This window comes from Neolamprologus multifasciatus, chromosome 15, assembly GCF_963576455.1.
Source record: "Neolamprologus multifasciatus chromosome 15, fNeoMul1.2, whole genome shotgun sequence".
Classification (NCBI taxonomy): Eukaryota; Metazoa; Chordata; class Actinopteri; order Cichliformes; family Cichlidae; genus Neolamprologus; species Neolamprologus multifasciatus.
The window spans coordinates 18,630,938-18,652,586 of NC_140453.1; the positions used below are offsets into that span (position 1 = coordinate 18,630,938).

The 21,649-nt window shown below is 40.7% G+C and overlaps 1 protein-coding gene across 2 annotated transcripts in view; it reads left to right on the forward strand.

Moving 5' to 3' along the window:
- The window catches only part of LOC146501915 (dihydropyrimidinase-related protein 5-like), a 29,541-nt gene that overhangs the window by 4,314 nt on the left and 3,578 nt on the right, over nt 1–21,649 (forward strand). For both annotated transcript variants that reach the window (XM_085132455.1, XM_085132456.1), the window contains exons 2-12: nt 7,525–7,639; nt 9,665–9,814; nt 16,558–16,716; nt 18,837–19,016; nt 19,099–19,167; nt 19,637–19,681; nt 19,765–19,840; nt 19,951–20,107; nt 20,247–20,388; nt 21,164–21,306; nt 21,434–21,641. In XM_085132455.1, coding sequence (XP_084988581.1) covers nt 7,529–7,639; nt 9,665–9,814; nt 16,558–16,716; nt 18,837–19,016; nt 19,099–19,167; nt 19,637–19,681; nt 19,765–19,840; nt 19,951–20,107; nt 20,247–20,388; nt 21,164–21,306; nt 21,434–21,641 — 1,440 coding nt within the window. In that variant the 5' untranslated portion in view covers nt 7,525–7,528. The remainder of the gene's footprint in view (nt 1–7,524; nt 7,640–9,664; nt 9,815–16,557; nt 16,717–18,836; nt 19,017–19,098; nt 19,168–19,636; nt 19,682–19,764; nt 19,841–19,950; nt 20,108–20,246; nt 20,389–21,163; nt 21,307–21,433; nt 21,642–21,649) is intronic.

The window sequence follows — 21,649 nt, forward strand, 5'->3', positions numbered from 1 at the left end:
TCATAGCATCTCTCCTCATTTTCATCCCTCCTGCTCATCCAACTGCAGTAGAACCTTTAGCTTTTGTACATTTTTATCCAATAAATAATTTGCTTTCTAAATGGTGCCTCCAGTATAAGAGTTCAGGTTTTATTCATGCTGTGAGGTAGTTGTGTCTTTGTATTACCATGATGTCGTGAATCTGTGTGCCACACACAGTCCCAACTCACTCAGCCTGCTGCTCCTCATTTATTATTAATTAAGTCCCCCATTAAAAAAAGTTTGGATGGAGAGGGGAGGAAACTAGGGTGTGTCTCGCTGTGTTAGACTGTGTGCAGCTGTGTTGGGGTGTGTGTGTGTGTGTGTGTGTGTGCGCAGAAGCAGCTGGTCCCAGGGTGCGTGAGAAATGCTGCCTGGTGTGTGTGTGTCTGTTATACCTGCTGTGACACAGCAGAAAGTGAACACGCACACACACACACGCACAAACACACATTGAAGATGTCTAAAATAGATGTTTTTTTTCCCTTTGAATGCAGTTAGCGAGGAGCATTAGAGACGACCTCAGTTTCTCCTGACAATTTTGACTTTCTGTGCACACAAGGCCTGAATTTCAGATCTCCCGTACTGATGTAAAAGCACAAGTCTCGTGTTTTTGTGTGAAATGGAAATCAGCTTTTGAGAGCAGATAGTGTTAAAATTGGCCAGTGGCTGCTTCCCGTCATTACCCCTCACATTGCATCATGTCACATCGCAGCTCCTGACTGTGCTTTAAGTCTCATCTCCTCGATCACCTCATGTAGCATCACATCTCTTCAAGCTGCTTCATGTTCTCCATAAAAGTCTGTTTCATAGGACAGGGCTGGGCAATTTATTTTCCCAAGGGAACATGTGAGAAACTGGGACTGTTGTTTCAGTAAGGCTTGGTGTGATGGCATGCCACACATGGTAAGCTCCACACCTCACCACCCGTTGATTCACTTTAGTTTAATTTACAGTCACTACTTTAAAATAGTCTAGTCTATTGTTCAATATTGTTTCTTTATTAAATGTATTTATTTTTCCATCACACCTTCCAATGTTTATATGGTGTGCACACATATTAACCTTGCAAGGTCAAAGTTCTGTTTTATGTTATATTAATACATCTTTCTTTGTTTGAGTTACCTGGGAGTTGGCTTCTCCGTCTGGCAAAAGGTGTGGCAAAGGGCTGGTAGACCTGAAGTACCAATGACGGCCTAATTGGATTGCACCACATGCTTCATTGTCTGGGGGGTGTTTCATGTTTGTTTAATTGTTTGTATTAGTTGCTTATATGGCAGCCATTTTGTTTTCCCCGTGTGTGTCATTTGGTTTAGCTAAACCGGTATTTAAGTTCCCCCGTGTGTCATTTCAGCAGGTCAGTTTATCTTATGTTTGTTTGAGGTTTTGTTAATTATTATCTTCAGTTTAGTCTATTGAGTTGACCTCTTTTATTGGTCTGCCTATTTAAGTTTGGCTTTGTTAAATATATTTTCATATTTTTTGGGTCAATAAAACCCCCTTTTTGAATTAAACCACCTGTGTCCTTTATGCTTTACTGCTTGGTCCCTGACACTTGGTTATAGCTTCTTGTTACCTCTACAGCTTTACAGGTAAAGATTCAGATGTCTGTTCCTGCTCTGCATCGGTCATGATATTATCATTATCTCAGAGGGCAATTCAAATTTCAGTCCTTAAAAACAGTATTCGGCTCTCCACAAACTGAGCTTTACCTCTGATTTCAGTAAACAAATTCTTGGAAGTCTATGTCTTGTTAGAAAACATACATCTTACACAAACATTGGTTCCAGTGTATTTGCAAAGTGGCTGCATTTGCTTGCAAAACCCCTCCAAAAAACCACTGTCCAGTCAGGGACGACTAAAGGTCCGGGTGATGCCCAGACCTGAGCTAGAAGGAGTTCTGCCAGACAAACAGTGATGAAACCGCAGCCCAAGCGTCTCTTTGTAAATATCGCAATCAGTTAAAATGCCACCAACAGCAGATATATGATGAGTCACTTGTTTCATTGTACAATAGTTATCATCCTGCTTCTTCAACTTTGATATTTAATAAGCAAATAGTAGAGAAATAAACCTGTAAACATAAACTTAAGAATCTACTAAAATAACTACTACTATTACTAAATTTAGTTTAATTTTTACAAATTATGTCCTAAAAGTCTCTGGGAATTTGAACAGTTATTTAAGTATTATCTAAATTAACTTTAATTTTAATGCTCATCAGGACAGAAATGCCATATACTGACCCCCCACCAGAAAAAAAAGGCTTTTTTTCTCTACACAGTGTACTTTAAACATCGGCCCAGAATTTCTCAGGTGTTGCTGACTAAACCTGACTCCTACTCAGCCTTTCACAAAATCTATCACTATTATTATTATAACTATTATTATTATTATAAATCAGGCCAAATATTTAAAGAGTAAAAAAAGCTGTTATTCCAATATGTAACATAAAAATAACAAAACCACGAAGTAAAGTGGGCACTCAGGACCAATTAACAAAATTACACATATATAAATATTTTTTTCTTAGTTTTAAGAATTGAATGTTTATATTTCAGCTGAGCTTTTAGCTTTTTAGTCAAAGTAACACTTTTTGAAGCCACCGTTTGAACTATATGGCAGGAATATGGCAGAACTGTATTAATATAGTAAAGTAAGCTATTGTCAGTTAGGGTTGCAGCTAAAGTAGGGTTCGTCAACTCTGTTACAGGTCAGATAAAGCAGCCCGCCAGTATTTTTTATATATACTCCATTCCTTGAACCTGTGGTGAACTTACTGTGCCCATTTGTGATTAATTAAAGGCGTTGTTTTCATTTTTGGAAGTTTAATCTCCTTTGTCCTTATATTCCTACAAACACACAAAGCCTCCAGTGTCCGATGCAGAAGTCAGCGTTCCCAGTCCCACAGAGTCTGCAGTCTGTGTGGGTTTGGACTGAGCTGACTAGAAAATAGTGACTGGTGTTTTGATGGTTTGTCCTTTCCAAAAAAGATGGGACACTGTCTAAAATCTAAATTAAAAAAAAGAACTGAAGCATCTGTGAATCATCTATTATGTTACTTTTCACCTCTCAGTGAAAAGTAACATAATACTTAAAAATATTATTGAACATTCAAAGAATTTGTTTGATGACGTCACATCAAACACTGTTTCCGGATCCAAGAGTCTCCTGTGTTGGGTCTGGCTCTGTTTTTATTAGCAGTATTTAAGTATTTAAGTGTAACATGTCTTTATGTTTTTCTAAATAAAATATGATACAATTAACACTTCATAAAAGAGTCACCTAGGCCGACTAAGATTCAGTGTGGATTGTAAACTTAGGATCAAGACATTGCCATAGCTAATAATCCAAACCCTGTAACAACATATTAATGGTGCGTTCGTATTGTGATGGGGTCATCTGAGACATTGTTGTGGCTGAAGTTTGATCTGTTTTTGGTGTCTCTGTTTCTCTGGGACCCTCAGCATGAACTCATCCTACATCTTCCTTAATGTGTGCTAATGTATGTACATTGGCCTAATCATGGCTTTGTAGCACCTTTAGCACCAGGTAGCTAATCATATTTTGACTAGTCCAACTTCATTAACCTTCCAAATGTGTCGTTTCCTGTCTTTGTTAATGTCCAGAGTTACTGCAGTGGGGTTTACTTTAGTTTTTTAGAAACACTCCAGTCAGGTATAAATGGTGTATCGTCTTTAGATGTCATCTAGCCTAATGAATTTCTAAATTCAGTTTTTCATTAATTCCTGAATGTTCAGCTTCCTTGTAACACTCTGACAGCCACATTGATCATATTAGTACTTTATTCGAACCAGCGCTGCCTCACTAAAGGATGGCTAATGATGCCAGACTTAACAAGCCAGTGCCAAACTCCAATCTATACATATTACACAATAGGACAGCTCTGTAGTAAAAAAGGGGCCAAGAACCATTTAGTAGCTAAAATCTTGAATGAAAAAACTATGATAAAACACGAGGCAGACATAAATTTTCTGTGTGAAATACTGCAAAGTATGCGTGTATGTGAGTGTTGACTTTGTACCAAGTGGAATTCAAATGATAAATCAGTCTTGGTGCTTTAGTATGCCTCACCATACCGTGTGTGTGTGTGTGTGTGTGTGTGTGTGTGTGTGTGTGTGTGTGTGTGTGCGTGCGTGTGTGTGTGTGTGTGTGTATGGACGCCTTTTTTCCGCTGAAGGATCTCCAGTTCCCGTCTCCCGGGAAACCACTCTTTTAATCACGCTGCCAGGCCTTTAGGGCACTGCTTTCCATACCGCACAGCGCTCCACCATCGTGTTTACCACTTTATCTTTCATCTCAGCACAATAAGCTACTTCTACTCTTTTTCTCTTTCTTTGGCCATTGTTGTAAATCTCTAGTTTCTTTTTTTTGTTTTGGACTCCATCTTCTCTGTACTCAACTGGACTAGGATCTGATCCCAGATGATTTCTGCTCAGCGCTCCTACAGTAAAGCCAGACAGTATGAATGAATATTTTTCATAGAAACAACAATATATTTCAGAAACTTTCCTTAAATCTGTGTTTAAAGCTTCTTGTTACCCCCGGGCTTCATTATTAGCAAGCTGGCAAAACCAAAGCCATTTCTCTTTCCCATTGGGCCAAATTTCTCCTCATCCAGTGGGGGTACAAATTTCTCTCCTCATTATTCTGTTCACTGTTCTCTTCCTTCCCCTCTTCTCCCCTCTCTCCTTCCTCTCTCTATTCTCCTCCATCTCTTTGAATTGATTCTGTGTGACTGGGGCTCTATTGTGTCTGGCCATCAAACACATTGCATACAGCCACCCATGCAGAATACACACATACACACAAAGACATGCTTATTGGAGAACCTCTCAGTTTGTTGATCCTATTAGGTTTTTTAATTGGTTATTTTTTATTTCAATGATCATCTGAAGAACATAGTGGACCACAGATTGCAAAAGCTAATAGTTAACCACACTGTTTTGATGTGCAGTGAAATTTTAAATATGTAGTGAGTGTTGCAAAGGGGAAAAATATATTTAAAACAAAATAAACAAATAAGTTGTTATTTGTAGAAAGCGGATATAAAACCAAGTCAGGTTAAAGGCCAAAGAATATAACATGGTTTTAAAAATGTTGGTGGTGATGATGACGCCAGTGTTTCAATTTTTTAGGCTCAAAGAAACAATCTCCCCTGTGCTTTAAATATGTGTAATTTAATTCAGAAAAGGTCAGATTTGGTGTAGTTTGGAGGAGAGGCAATTTTAATGATTAGAATTACTGAGTGGTGTAATATATTATTATATATCTTCATTTTCTATATAGAAAAGAGTTCATCTGAGAAATCTTCATCAATATTGGGCATCAAGTGTTGCTTTAGGGCTTCTGCGGCAGTAAATTTCAGTCAGTTGTCAAAAAGACAAGCAATCAAAATGACTGGCAGGTGGTGTTGAAACAGCGGTCCCCAACCACCGGGCCACGGACCGGTACTGGTTTGTGAGTCGTTTGGTACTGGGCCACGAGAGTTGAGGCTCAGGTGTGAAATTTATGGTTTTCAGGGTTTTTATTGGTTTTTATCTTTTTTTTTTTTTTTAATCGTTTTTATCATAATCCGGTTTCCCTGGGTCTTTTCCTGTGTGTTATGAATATATCTTCTGTTTTTTGGTACCGGTAGTGGTTTTATTTTGTTGTATTTATCCGCAACACCTTAAAGGCCTGTCCGTGAAAATATTGTTGGACATAAACCGGTCCGTGGCGCAAAAAGGTTTGGGGACCGCAGGTGCAGAACATGTAATATTCAGTATAACCTGCTGATATGTTTTGAAGCTTCAACAGTTTTTAAACCCAGGGTTACACATGGTCATAAGAACATTAGGATTTGTTTGTAGTCCATCTTCAGCACATCATAGTTTCACCACAACTGCGCTTCCACTTGGCTCAGTAATTTGAGCCAAGTGGAAGTTTGATCCTCTGAGCGCTGTGTTTGTCTTTTCCTTCTTAATATCTTTCCCATCCTCCCTGTGACGTTTTCCATTGAGATCAAGGAAAAGTGGTTAGGAAAAGATATAGGAGGTAAGTTTGGGTCTGTTCAGCCATAGCCTTGGTTTGTTGGCCATGGCTCATTGCAGAAAATTACAACGTAGTGATTACAAGTGGAAAGTTACAATAAAGCCAAAGCCAGTAATTTTAAAGAACATGCATTATATATTTTTCTATGGTGATAAAGAACTCCACACTGCTTTCCATTTCCCTCACTTAACTAATATAAAATAAATCAATCTAAAGATAAGTAAATAAAAAGACACTTTAAAACCTCACAGAGGATTAACTTTACTGCTGTAACTGTAAAGGACTTGGAAAGGAAACACCGGGATCCTACCATGAATAGGATTCTATGAAAAACACAAACTGGGTGTACTGGGTCTGCGTAATGTAACACAACCTAGAAATTATCATAGCCACAAGTAATCATTATGCACACAAGGACCACCGGGCATTCATTTTGTAAACTGCTCATACAGCACAAATGCCTGAAATTAGGTGAGTTACATGTCTGCTAACCACAAGTCTGGATAATTAAAATTCACTTTGCTGTAAAGGGAAAATTATTGATTAATATACTCATTTCCTTTTATAATGCAACAATGCAACATCAGAAAATCGTGAAAAATGTGTTTAAAGATTTCCTGAAATACTAATACCTTTATTTTATTAACTACTGTACTATGAAGGTCTCATACTATGAATAAATTGTTATAAATCATAATAAATTGTAATAGTAACAGACCTGTTTTTCTCTACCTGTTGTTAGTTGTTAGTTCCTGATCCTTGAAGATCCTTGAAGAAACATCTGCTTTCCATCTGTCCTTGCAAAGTGCTGATAATCTGTTATTCCTGCAGATACTGTTATAGATTTATAAATTATAGATCCACTCCTAAATATTTTATAGACTGAGCTGACAGACTTTAAAGACTGGAGGAAATGCTTCCCAGAAACTAACGTGTAACTCAGCACAAAATACAGAACACAAACTTTAATTTGTTGACTTTGGTTTTACGAGTAGCGGTTGGTTGCAGAAGGACTCCACACTGGATTCCTGAAGTTGAGTAGACCAGTACAATGCCAGGGTTTAAGTATTGCTGTGTAAAGCAAATTAAACACTGGATAAAAGCAGTAGTTCCAGCTGAGAGCTGCAAGATTTCAGTTAGTTTTGTTGAAATCAAGCAACTTTTTCTATTTAGAACAATTAATTTCGCACTGCAGAATTTAATTTAAACTGTTACCACCAAAAGGTAGCACTCGACTGGTGGGTGTGTTTAGATATTTTAGATCTGAGCTTCTGTTTTACTTCTGATATTTATTTTTAGTCCCACTCATATTTCCTTGAGGTTTGTTTGGTTAAATACAAAACAAACATTACTCACTGCACCACCTTATGATAAGGACTGGCATCGCGCAACGTTGTTAACATGCTAAATATCGTGTACTTGAATTTACTTGAATACCTTTTTATCTTGTAGGACTATGGCTGCTAACATGGGGTCCATGCGTATCCTCATCAAGGGGGGAAAGGTGGTCAATGATGACTTCACCCAGGAAGCAGATGTCTACATCGAGAACGGCATCATACAGCAGGTAAATCACTGTTATGTACACATCTTAAATGTGCACATGTGCAAATGTATTTTTACTTGCAAGCACATTTTTCCACGTGTCATACAGTAAAAACTTTTCATCGCTTTCACACTTTCACTGTCCAGTATATCTCCAGCTGTTAGCATGACTCATTTCACAGTAATAGCATGAAGAGAACCACTCGGTCAACTCTGTGGCTCCAAACCATGGTACTATAATTATCTCACACAGTGTTGTCATGGAGATAAGCATCGGTTTATGTGGCGAGGACGCCTTTGAATCAGCTGTACTGAAACGTTCCAGTGTTGCTGCAGCTGTTGAGCATTTACACACTCTCCGTCAGTGCTTACTTCCATGACCACAGACAACAAGTTATTTTATTGCAGTATTTAAAGTGTCGAAGCTGAGCGAGTTATACTGTAACCAACACATTCTCAGTCCCAAACATTTTACGCTAACAGTTCTAATATTAAAAATGGGCAAAGTTATACAAAAGGGATCTCAGGCTGTGAGAGCTTTTTGTGAGTATGTGCCAATCAGAAGAAAACCACCAAGAAGTTGAGTTAAACTGCAAATATGCACAGCTCCTCTGGTAAGAAGAAACTATTACCACGTGTACTAATGTTCATGTCAGCCTGTTTAATTGTCAACATTATCACAAAAACAGTTACCAAAGTAATTAATAGTAATTCTCTATGGACTGTGAAAGTATGTATGTATTTCAGTGTGGAGGAAAATGTCAGATTGGCTAACAAGCCATAGATGACACATTCATGCTTAGAGCTATAAAGTCAATGTCAATTTTATTTATATATCACATTTCACACAGTTATAAATGACCTCAATTCAGCAGGCAGCTTGTTCCAAAGAACAGGACCACAGTAATTGAAAACACCCTTAGCAGCACATCTAATTCTGCACCTGATTACCTAAAAAATAAAAATCTGAAATTAGTTTGGTTTAATACACCAAACAAAACCCCTAAGACAAAGAACCTTGAATAACCTTAAATTTAATGTATTAAACAATAATTAATGGATTGTATTAAAAGTAAATGTTTGTTTCCTTACATCTTGGCCTGATATAGGCCCAGAGTTTGGTGGTAATCGCAGGTTGCAATTAAAAAATATGTATCCCCCTACCGGGGTGATGGCAATTGGCTACTGAAGGTTGCTAGGTGAAACTAATTGTAAAGAGGTATAGAGTGATGTAATGAAAACCTCCTTGTGATTGCTTTCCTCACTAGTAGATTGCCACAGTTGCAGTCTGCATGGAAGACTTTCTCTGTAAACACTCGTCATTTATGGCCCTTTTATGGTCGCCGTTCTCACACGAACTGTACTGTACAACAAAAGTGAAGTCACATTCCCTGGCACAAGCTGCGTGATTTCTTTGCTTCCTGGTTTTCACTTCTTCTCGTCCTGTCCAGCGCTGATGTGGTCCCGTCTGTGACTGTTTGTGTGCAAAGTGACTAATATGGCAAGCATAAATGGGCCTTACGCTCCTTAACAAGAAAAACAAAAGAAAAATATTCTTCTGAAAATGGTTAGGCACAAGACTAGCCTGAAGGTTAGTGAAAACGCAGATAATGTCCAAAGAAACACTTAGAAAGGTTGGCTGTGGCTCAGGAGGTCGAGCAGGTCATCTGCTAATCGGAAGGTTGGTGTTTTGATCATTGGCTGCTCTGGTCTGCATGCTAAAGCAAGCAAGAAACTAAACCCCGAGTTGCTTCTGATGTGTTCATCGGAGTGTATGATCAAAGGCTTTTAGACATAGAGTAATAGTAGCTCAAAAGCACTATAAAAGAACCAGTGCTTCAGAAAACCTACTTAAAAAAGTCTGGCCTTTTTGGAAGCAAAATAAAAAGAAATTTGGGTGATTCTAGGCTTTTGCACAGTAGTTTACATCTTGGTGACCAGTTTCAGCTAGAAATTATTACTGTGTAGTTGGGCCTTTAATAAAATAAAGTGATAATAATGTGAAAATAAAGTACTGTAATTTGTGTGTTTGTGTTTTCTGTGGCAGGTTGGAAAGGAGCTGATGATACCAGGCGGGGCTAAGGTGATAGATGCCTCTGGAAAGCTGGTGTTACCGGGCGGAATTGACACGAGTGTGCATCTGCAGGAGACCTTCATGAACGCCACCATCCAGGACGACTTCTACAGTGGGACCAAGGTACACACTGCTCAAACACACTCACACACAGGGCTTTGCTGTGAGCAGGCTCGTCAGCATGCCTGTGATTAAACACATTTCAAGTCTGCAGACAGCTGTCATTCTTTCTCTGTGACTCTCTCTGACGTGTCTGCAGTAAAATATTGAGCCCTGCTTTTAGCTTCATCAGGACTAATGACCACATGTTTTCTCACATTGGTCTTCCAGGAAGCAAACACCGGTCAGCAGTTTCTGGTTGAAAGCAGAGACTTATATTTTTTAGACACACATTCACACAGCTGTTTAGTTTTCATCTGTTCTGGGTGTATTTGTTAATTTCCTATGAATGTCCTGCATGTTTTCCACTGAGAGCCCGAGCAGCGAGGATGATTTCATAATTAAGAGGTTAAGAGGTGTTATTGTTGCCTGCAGTGGTATGCATGTGTTGGAGGATGTTCTCAGCTTGTCTGTTTAGATGCTGCCTGGCGTGCCTGACAGTTTTAGTCAAGGGCGTCAGCTGTGGATGCCAACAGTACAGTATCAGCAAAAGATAGTCATATGACAAAAAGTCAAAGTATATGTGTGTGTTGTTGTAGGTGATTGCTTCATCAGACACATCTAATAATATATTACATGATAAATGTAACGTGGAGTCCCCAGAAGATGATGAGTTTATTTTTTGTTATTTGGCTCTGCTAGTGTACATTTGCATGATTCACAGTTCAAAATGATCGTATGTACAAATGGATAAATACAAATGTGTCTTTCACTGGGCCTTTGTTGAACCCTTCTGCCTGAAACAATCTCCTTTGCCCTGCTTCTGATTGGCTCTCCCTTAAACAAAAGCTTGGAACAGTAGGCCAGAACTGTGACTGAGACCATATTAAGGATACATTTACATCATACAGAGCAAAGAGTAGAAAAAACTGTCTGAAACAGAGAATTTAGATCTGAAATCGGAACTTACGGCTCACTGGGATTATTTAGGACTGCGCCAGGTGCTACTGACTGTGGGCTGATCTATTTTAATAAATCTGTGTTGTTCTTTGCTCACTCGTTCATACGCCAGCAGCAGTGACCCAGCCGATAGCAGCAGAGCTAACGTAGCACCGAGGAGGTTGCAAAGGGTCAGCAATTTGGAGGTTTTTCACGCCTCTGGGGCCAACAGCTTTTCTTTGTGTTAGTGCAATCATTTTTGACAAAACTAAAAACTATGGTCTAGTGACTGGAAAGGTCGCGCTCTATCTTTGTCTTTTTGTTTCTCACTCGGGCTTTATGCATCAGTTATTAACGTTATTGCTGCACAACTGTGAGTCTCACATGTGAAGAGATGAACTTCCAGTGACTCTAACAGAAGGAAAAAGAGAGACACTCAATACTAAACCTCTAACCAGCACAGTTTGTGCTCATGTTTTAAGTCAGACATATCACCATCTAGACTTGCTTAGCAAATTAGCAAAGCTGGTCCATATTTAGTTTAGTTTCAAGTCACCCTACTTCAGGCACTTCTGTTTATTCCTCAATTTATTTATTTTTTATGTAACATGAGAATCGACACCTTCACTAACTTAAAATATAATCTAACAAATAAATACATCCAAAAATATCAATTTAGTTAATTGCTATTATTGCTGTTAATGTATTATTACCACTTCTATGACTTTAGGAACAATAAGGACACAATAAGCTAAATGAGCTAAAGGAGCAGGTATTTTGTTTAACTAGTTTTCCACTCTTTATTGTAGCTTCTTTGTGTTTGTTCCTCAATAGCTGAAATCTCCATAATTTGTGACTTTATGTTGTTTTGAAATTTCTCCTGTTAGGCGTAGCAAAGGTACAGGAAAAGTGGTGACGTTAACCTGCAGGTGACCCACAATGACAGCTTTTCTTTTCCTTTTTTACTGCCATTAGATAAAAGACAGACTTCAGCAAAGTCTCTGTCCCACAGTGTTGATTAGAATCAATCAAAATGCGGGGCACCGTGTCAGTATTTGGGGACAAGGCCTAAAAATGTTTTATATTAATGCTATTCCCTCCACCCTGCCCGCCCAGCTGGTCTTTCTGCTCAGTGTAGCTGCTGACGAGCAAGTGATTGTCTGGGGGAGATCGTCAGCAGCACTTTTAGTATCTTTTCTCCTTGCAGCCTTGCCAGCATGTTTGGAAATTATGGTGCACATCATAGCGGCGGTGACTTTGCTGTGCTGTAAGAGGAGAGAAATGAGGCTGAAGACTGGGACAAACTGGTGCCAGTTCTCCCCCAGCCCCCACCACTGCCGTCGCTGCCATGACAACTAACCCGCACTCTTAGCATGGAAATTTCTGTGTGTGAGAGAGTATGTGCACACATGACCGTGGTAGTATTGTGTGGTTCCTATGGTGACTGTGTTACCGCAGCAACTGCTCGTGTAATTGTGATGAACCACTAAACTATTTCCCCCTCTGCATCCCTCTCTCCCCCTGTTTTGTAACTGTCTGCTCCCTCTTCTGCTTTACTTCCTTCCTCCTCTGATGCCTCCTCCTGTTCCTCTCCTTCACCCCGATTTATATAACATGCTGTAATGGTGAAAGGTCAAGAGGAAGAACGTGCTGCCCGGATAGAAATGATCTGGAACTGATGTTTTAGCTTCTTTGACATCATGCTGAAGTCTTCTCAGCCATTCTTAGCTGCTTATCCAGGTGAAGGTCACCAGACATGTAGCCAGTCCATCATCAGAACCTTCTTTCTGTGTCTGCCGTGGACTGTATTTAAAAGATAGACGTAGCTCCAAGGTCTGTAAAGGGAAGCCAGTGATAACCAGCAGGGGGTGATGCTGACCACTGCCCCACATATGTAGATGCAATATTAAAAACCGTGAACTCTTTAAAGTTAAAATAAAAATGTTTCGGCCTCAGGGGCATCACACTGCCTGACAGGTGATGGTTTGAACAGCTAAAAAAGACTTCCAGGCGATATAAACTACAATCGAAAAGCACAGCTGTGTCTCTGTTATTAAATACTAACAGAATAAAGTGTGTGATCTGCTCTCACTGTTATCCACAGTCAGTCTTTACAGTGTAACACTGATCAATCACATCCAGCTAAGCAGATCTGCTTTTTTTTTTTTTTTTTGCATAAAGCCTGAAATGTTGCCTGAGCTGTATCTATCACAGCAGGCCTGGCTGAGATAATTTCAATGTCTCAGCAGGCTGAACTGTAGCAATGAAGAGAAGGAGGAGGAGGGTAGAGGAAGAAGGTGAGGTGCTCGGCTGTAATAAGAAGTACGAGTGGAGCTGATAGAGGCTGATCAGAGGACTGGAGCAGTAATCTGTCTCACACTCATAGCCTCTCCCAGAGTCTGACACAGAGACCCTCTCACCCCCTCACAGTCGCTTTCATATGTAAAGGAAGCTTCAGGCACTCATGTGACAGGATTTCTGTGTGCTCGTTGGTTCTTCTTAGAGGAAAAGTTAACTCTTTCTTTTATACATTAAAATCTTCACAACTAATGCTATTTTTAAATGATTGTGTTCGGTGTGGTTTCAGAATGAATCAACAGTTAATAAATACATTTGAACTGTTATTATTAGATGTAACTTTCTCTTGGTGATCTGTTAAAACAATCCAGCTTTGCAGTTTACAGTTTAAAATCCCAAAAGTATGGAATTTTTCAGGACAGTCCATATTGTTATTGATTTATTAGTCTGTAGATGTTCTTCTACTGGGTTTCAACTTCTTTTACTCTTTCCTTCATGCCTGCCGCCCTCTCGCCATCTTTTTTACTTTCTATGCAGGGGATTATCTTCACAGTAGGGGTTAGGGGTCTTTAATGGAGCAGGAGATTCATATTAAGCACCGCTTGTGGTTTATCTGTCAGTATGTTGGGTTGACAAAAAGAGCTTTTAGGTCAAATCCACTAAGATTAAACGATGTTGGTTCAATCTCAATCAATCAATCTTTATTTATAAAGCACTTTTCATACAAAAATGTAGCACAAAGTACTTTACATGGTTAAAAGCAGCCCACCCCACCCCGCCCTACAACTCACTCCCCACACTCTCATTAACATAAATGATCATGGATACATACCCCCCCCACACACACACACACACACACACACACACACACAAACACACACACACACACACTTAAAGAGTAAGTGTGTGTGTGTTGGCTGAACACACTGTCTTTCTCCATCACTGTTTATGTTTTGGTATGTTTAAATTAAAGAGTTGAAAAACGATCCACATGGTTATATCACTGCTCTTAACCACATGTTAAATAATCAGTGCACACTGCGTGTTGATTTGACCTGATATTCTGGTATCTTTAGGAATTTATGATCTAAAAATCTTCTACTTAAGTTGTGTGGACACATTCACAAAGCCTGTGTAATGATGTCACTGGAGGGAAGACTCATTTTGTTGTGAAATATCTGAAAGCTTGCAAAAGGATGCACAACTATCCTGGGCTTAAACATGCACCCGGCTGGTATTGTTGCTGTTGCCAGCAGATATGCTCTGTGCTGTCTGCAGTGAGCGAGTGATGCTGTGCTTCTTGAGTCTCCACAGCAGGTTTGTAATTTAGAACAAGCTAAAATTGGATGTTGTTTCGAGTGTTTGTAGTTGCAAATGTTGCTTGAAAACAGCGTGAAAAACATCTCAATTCTCAGACAGCTCCTTTATTCCAGTTTGACAGAAAAGCCTCAAACTGCCCCTGAATCATCTCACTTCGATTATAGCAATGTTAGCTCATACTGTCGTGTGCGTAACATGGATCGGTAAAGATGCAGTGATCAAGGATTTCTTTTTCCCTTTACCTCCTGTTTGCTCGCTTGTTTTCTCCGCTCTGTCCTCTGGGATTTTTAAAGAAGGGGGCCGGCAGTAAATCTTAATTGAGGCCAAGCAGACAGACAGCCTAAATCCCACAATCCCCAGCTGTGCATCTGTGCCCCCGCTTTCTCTTTCTCACACACACACACGCTCACATGCACACAGTTACATGTAGTGACAGTGATCAATGACATACACTCTTCATGCACACATATGCTGAGACCTTCGATGCTGACATTGCACATCACTCGGACTGGTTTCTATGGTAATGAGAAATCTGATAGCTTACTGGCCGACTGAGCTTACGCTCACAAGCAGGTGACCCCGCCCCCCGTCTGTGAGACACGTCTGGTGCCCGAGGCAACGGCTCCACGCTGTCACAGAAACGTTCTCATGTAGTCACATTTTATTGAGGTTAGGCTGCAAAAATTATGGCGGTTTAACATCACTTTGATTGTCGATGATGACTAAAGAGCAGATTACAGCTGTTTCACACCCCACCTCTTCATTTCCTGTTTTATATGCGATTACAGACGTTCTCCCATCATGCCTTGGTGTGATATTCCTGTTAGAGGATATTGGATAGGTTAATGTTTGCGCAATTTTGGATGGAGAGAGGAGGACAGGAGAAGGAGGAAGAGGGTGGAGACGTGCGACAGGCATGGCTGAGCAGTATCTGTTGTCATGGTTACACAAAAGTGCATTCACCATTGTAGCGAGGAAGATGAGTCACTGCACACAGCTTCCTTCACTTCTTCTAGTCTATGGTTGTTTCCTCATCCTCTCTTTTTCCCCCATCTGTAACTTTGCTTCCTCTCTCCCACTCCTCTCCTTCATTAGTAATTTCATCTCTCATCTTCTCCAGTTCTCTGTTTCCTGTGGAGCAGAAGTGAGGGAGCCACATACAGCAGCAGGAGCCATATTCAGAAAGCTTATGTTTGTAGTTTTTGAGGTTGTGAAATATTAAGACGTTCACACGTATAGCTACAGTAATGTGAAGCCTTTTGTCAAAACTTAATGAAACCAAGGTTGTCACACTCTAGGAAGGAAAAAACACTTGACTTCCACAACTCCCTCCTCACTGGCATGAATGCAAAGTCACGCTCTCCCCTCCGTGTACTTTAAACTGTGGCAGCTGAGATTCTGACTGGTTTTAGCAGACACTGTCACATCAAATCAGTGAACGCTGGGAACGTTGACCTCATATGAACCAGTTTACAGCTCTTCAGGTAAAGCTCTTCTGGCTGCCTCAAAATCTAGACTTAAATATAAAGGTGAGCGTGTTTTTGCCGCGAGGGCCCATCAACTTTAGAACATCCTGCCTGAGAAGAAGAAGCTCCCAGACTCACTGATTTCTGTAAAACAGTTCATCCATCCATTCATACTGCTATGATTGCTTTTATTCTTTTATTATTTATGTATTATTTACCTTTTTCATTTTGCCTTTCGCATTTTTGCATCTCTTTTACATTCTTGTTGTATTAACGTCAGCTTCCCTTCATTGAATCTGTTTTGCTTGACTTACAAGTTGAGTAATGTTTTCATGTACCTGCTGAATATACAGAACTTGTAAGTTCTGTATATTTATACAGCACCCATGTTTGTACGCGCAAGTATTAAAAAATTAAAGTTATTTTAAAAAGCCTTATCTCTCTTTCTGTGTCAGGCTGAGATATTTCTATAGAGAGGACAAACCAGTGATTACAGTACTAAATAAGGGCATTTAGACTGAGAACAACACTGAAAGGAAAATGAAGCAGTGGCTACAAGAGAGTCAGTGCAATCAATAAAGAGCAGAGCATATGATGAACAGTTGATAAGGAAGGACTATTGTCACCAGACAAACAGAGTCTGTGCTGGACATTGGTGTTATTGTCCTCTTTCTAATCAGTCTTTCTTTTCTCTTATTCTGCCCCCCTCTCTGTCACCCCTGGTCACCCTCTTACCTCACCCAGGCGGCTCTGATGGGTGGTACCACCATGGTGATGGCTCTGGTTCTGCCTGAACAACACTGCTCCCTGCTGGACGCCTACGAGAAGTGCAGGGCTCTGGCCGATGCCAAGGCGTGCTGCGACTACGCTCTGCACGTCGGGCTAACCTGGTGGGGACCTAAGGTAAATTTAAAAAAACGTACCACCAAAGAGTTTGGAATCACGTTGGTAGCATATATCATTATTTATTTTTGTGCTCTTCTGGCGTTTATCATCGTTGAATGAATAATAACGCAGCCAGCCGTTTGTGGGTGAAATGTGTAATGACCTAGATTAAACCCGCACAAGAACTGGGTTAACACACGTGCTCAGTGGGCACATTAGGCAGATTCTATGAGTCAAGGTGCCTCATTCAGCCTTTGGCTTTAATGTCTGTCCTACATCATCTGCTGACTTTGTGCATGTGCCCAATCTCATTGCATATTGTTAAACGTTTCATGCCAGAATGAGGTTTAATACAACACCTGTCCAGCAGAAAGCTTTGACTGGTAGTCATTATTGTTTAATAAATGTCAACACAATGTTTCTTAACACATTTCAGGGTGTGTGTAGTATAGAGAGAGGACACAAAGGCAGAAAAACAAGGGTGAGCCAGTATCTGGCTAAAAATACCCACAAAACAATAACCCAACAGAGCTTGGGCAGGAGAAAGTGAGCCTGAGCAGACCGTCCAACAAAGACAAACTTAAAGACAGATAAGACAGGGGACTAATTACACAAAAACAAGCTGAACACCAGTGAAAACAAGCAGGGCGGGGCCGATAATAATAAAGGAGGGCAAAAGAAAGGAAAATCAAACTAACACAACACAAGAGAGAAAACTGACTATCAAAGTAAAACAAGGACATGAAGTCTTAATTTATACTTTTATTTATACTTATTTATACTTTGAATCTATGTCGAGTCTGCATGGTAGTCTATCCTAGTGTCCAAAACCATCATCACCCAAAGAATGGTTGGCAGAAGGTTTCTCTCTTTGAATTGATTTGGACAATGATGACAGAGGTAGCTGAAAATATGTAGGAGAAATTGAGCTAGTCACTAAAACGCTGCATCAGCATGATGTGTGGTTGCAGTTCTAGTGGAAGTGATGTTACAGCATAGCTTTTTCAGAGGGCTTTACCATACAGTGGATGATCTACAGCATAAATTAATCCAAATGTATAAATCCTGATTAACACTAAACAAGGTGTCAGGGACAAGGAAACACAGAAGGAACAAACACACAGAGGCCGGGTCCACAGACAAGGAAACACTGCAGAGAGAGAGTAGCAGAGAAACAAGAACGGGAGAGAATAATAATAGAATAGAATAGAAGAATAGAATAGAATAATCCTTTAATTGTCCCACAAGGGGAAATTTGGTTGTAACAGCAGCCAAAAGACACATATACAAACAAACAGTACACAGGACACGGAACAGAAACATACACAATTTTTCTTACATATTTACATCAAGGAGAGTGGTTACTATATACAGAGAGTACTGTACAGTTATTAAATTAAATAAAAATAACTACAGATAAGAGGCAAAGCAGGTTGTAGTGCGAATCGGTTAATTAACTTATTGCAGTTACAGCGCAGATGTAAACATCTATGTTTGTTGGGAGCAGTTCTGATTGTACAGTTTGACAGCTGCAGGGAGGGAGGACCTGCGGAAACGCTCCTTCATGCATCTAGGATGCAGCAGTCTGTCACTGAAGGAGCTCTGCAGTTCAGCAACATTTACATGCATGGGGTGGGAGACTCTGTCCATCAGAGATGTTATTTTGGCCAGATAATAATAATAATAATGATAATGATAAAAAATACTCAAACTGTCATGAGCTGTAAAAGTAGATTAATCATTATGGAAGGAAGTAGTTTTGCTCTTTTCATCAATACTCCATCATGACTATGACGTGACCTTTATGGCCCATTCACCGCAGCACAGTTCAGAATTTTAAACACTAAATTGTCTAGTTTCCTTTTACTGCTGTTTGAATGAATGAAATGGATTCTTCTCAGTGGGGCTGTTATAGTCACCAGTGTAAAGGCAGTGTGATCTCATTGTGGCAGGTTTCCAAGCTCTTTTCATGCCCCACAAAACAAACACACACACAGAGTTTCTCTTTCACTCCATGCCCACATTCCCAATGCCCGATGCACTAACTGCCTTTACATATATAAGCTGAAGCTTTGCGTGCACTGAACTGTAATACAGATACATGACTGCTGACCCTGAGACCTCTGAATCGTCCTTAGGTACGTAATGAGATGGAGACCCTGGTGAGGGAACATGGAGTGAACTCCTTCCAGGTGTTCATGGCCTACAAAGACATGATGATGCTGCGGGATTCAGAGCTCTACCAGACTCTGCAGACCTGTAAGGATATCGGTGCCATTGCCCGAGTCCACGCTGAAAACGGAGAGCTGGTGGCTGAGGTGCAAATACAATTTTTTTTTTTCTTTGACGTCAAAGTGAAATCACAAACCTGTTTTAAAATGAATGTGTTTGTGTTGTTAGGGTGCCAAAGAGGCTCTGGATTTGGGCATCAGTGGGCCAGAGGGAATAGAGATCAGTCGACCAGAGGAGGTAAATATGCAGTGGACAGAGGGGTGGGGGGGTTTTCGAGGTAGCGGTCGTATCCTAATCTAAAGGTCAGAGGATCAATCTGCTCCTGCAGTCTACAGTGGCACTGAGCACTCGGACTTACGCCCAACACATCCATTAGAGTGTGAGCGGGTGTGATATTAGACTAATGTGGGACTATGTGAATGTGGCTTGTAGTAAAAACTCTTTCCAGTCTGATGTGTGAAAAAGTCTAAAACATAACAGTGGAAAATAAAACTTTTTTCCTTTATGTTCCCTTAAAACGCTGATAAAACCTAATTTTGAATATTAAGTAGGAATATTTAGGGATCTTTCCTATAAATGTAAAACAAAAACAAGTAATCATTGTGGCCTTGAACTTTTTTTTTTGTAAGATATTTGCAATAAATATTAAAATGTTTACTTATTAAAGTTGTTATTTTGTGATTTTACTCTGTCTTCTTGTCTGCAGCTGGAGTCTGAGGCCACTCACAGAGCCATCACCATTGCCAACAGGGTAAAAACATTTTAATATCCAGTCTGTGTGCAGTTATTGATAAGTAATTAAAGGACTGATTAAAATCTTTTGTGTAACCACAGGCTCGCTGCCCAATTTACTTGGTGAATGTGTCCAGTATGTCTGCTGGTGATATGATCGCTGCTGCTAAGATGCAGGGTGAGCGTACTGCCCGATGAAGACATCGTACTGCCCAATGAAGAAACTAACAGTCACCGTGACGATGGAGAGAATGAAAGCTGACTTTTCTTCACTTTTTATAATTTCAGGTAAGGTGGTCCACGGGGAGACTACAGTTGCTCACGCAGTGTTGAATGGGATGCAGTATTACCACCAGGATTGGGCTCATGCCGCCGCCCATGTCATCGTCCCTCCGCTCCGCCTCGACCCAAACACACCCAGCTACCTCATGGGCCTGCTGGGCAAGTATGTGTGCTGCACTCACATCAGCATGCTGTACTGCTTCGAGTAAACTGATCGCAACAGCAGCTCAGTGACCGGTAAAGGTGCCGTGGATAAAAACGCTCCTCTAAACTAAACGTGGATATCCTGTTTCCTGTTTCAGTGACAATCTGAGCGTGGTGGCATCAGAGCACCGTCCGTTCAGCACCAAGCAGAGAGCCTTGGGCAAAGAGGACTTCACCAAGATCCCTCATGGAGTGCCTGGAGTCCAGGACAGGATGAGCGTCATTTGGGAGAGAGGAGTGGTATGTACACACGTCAAACGCACACATAAAAACCTGAGATCAGCCATGAACCACACGATTTATCATCCACAACCAGTGGATGTGGAAGTTCTTAAGTCTGTTTTGACACCATGTTGGTAAGTCTTAGTTTTCTGCACGCTTTGACTTTATTTTCAGTCTGTGTTTGTTTTAGAAGTTCAGTCAACAGCCAACAAATGAGAAAGTGCGTGTGAGAAAGAGAACCAGTTAAACAGAAATAAAACTTTCTCGTTTTGTTTCTGTTTATAAAACTTAATGAAAAGTTTGAAGCTTATCATAATATGACAAGCACTGGCGATATCTTCTACCATTAGCATCCACATGAGGCTCAAAGCTCAGCATGTCATCAGTTGCTGTGCCAAGATATTTCCTCTACTCCACAAACTCAACAGCCTAAGAGATTGCTCAGTTTTATTTCCAGCTATTTGCAATAAAAATAAAGTATTTCTCCAGTGAATAAACTCATACTGCGCCATCTTGAACTACAGCTGGTGATGGATGTCCATGTTCTGCTCTGAAGCCTCTATGAGAAAGACCACTTTACCAGCACGTGAAATAGATCTTCTGCTCTAGCTAGAGTGGCCACGCTGATCTCAGCTGATCTCCAGAGCACCATCCAAGACATAGAGTTGGAGTTTGTCCAATACTGGGATGAGATTCTTTCTGGGGAAGCAGCTGAATGACATCATGGTCTACCTCAGTAGCGACAGAAATAAAGAAGTTTTATATGATCGGATGGGCTTTCTGTATTTTTAAGGTTACAGGGAAAATGGATGAGAATCGTTTTGTGGCGGTGACGAGCTCCAATGCTGCAAAGATCTACAACCTGTACCCGCGCAAAGGCCGCATCATCCCCGGGGCTGACGCTGACGTGGTGGTCTGGGATCCAGATGCAACAAGGTACACAGCTGTAAATAAACAGGAATCACCTTTATTACTGGACTCAGCCCGAAGCATAGGGACACACATCCATCACTTTCTGTGTGTGTGTGTGTGTGTGTGTGTGTGTGTGTGTGTGCGTGTGCAGGACAATCTCTGTGAGCACTCAGGTGCAGGGCGGAGACTTCAACCTGTACGAAGGGATGCGTTGCCACGGCGTCCCTCTGGTCACCATCAGCCGGGGGCGTTTGGTGTGTGAGAACGGCGTGTTCATGTGCGCCGAGGGGTCCGGAAAGTTCTACCCACAGCGTACTTTCCCCGACTACCTCTACAAGAAGATGGTGCAGAGGGAAAAGGTGCGTTC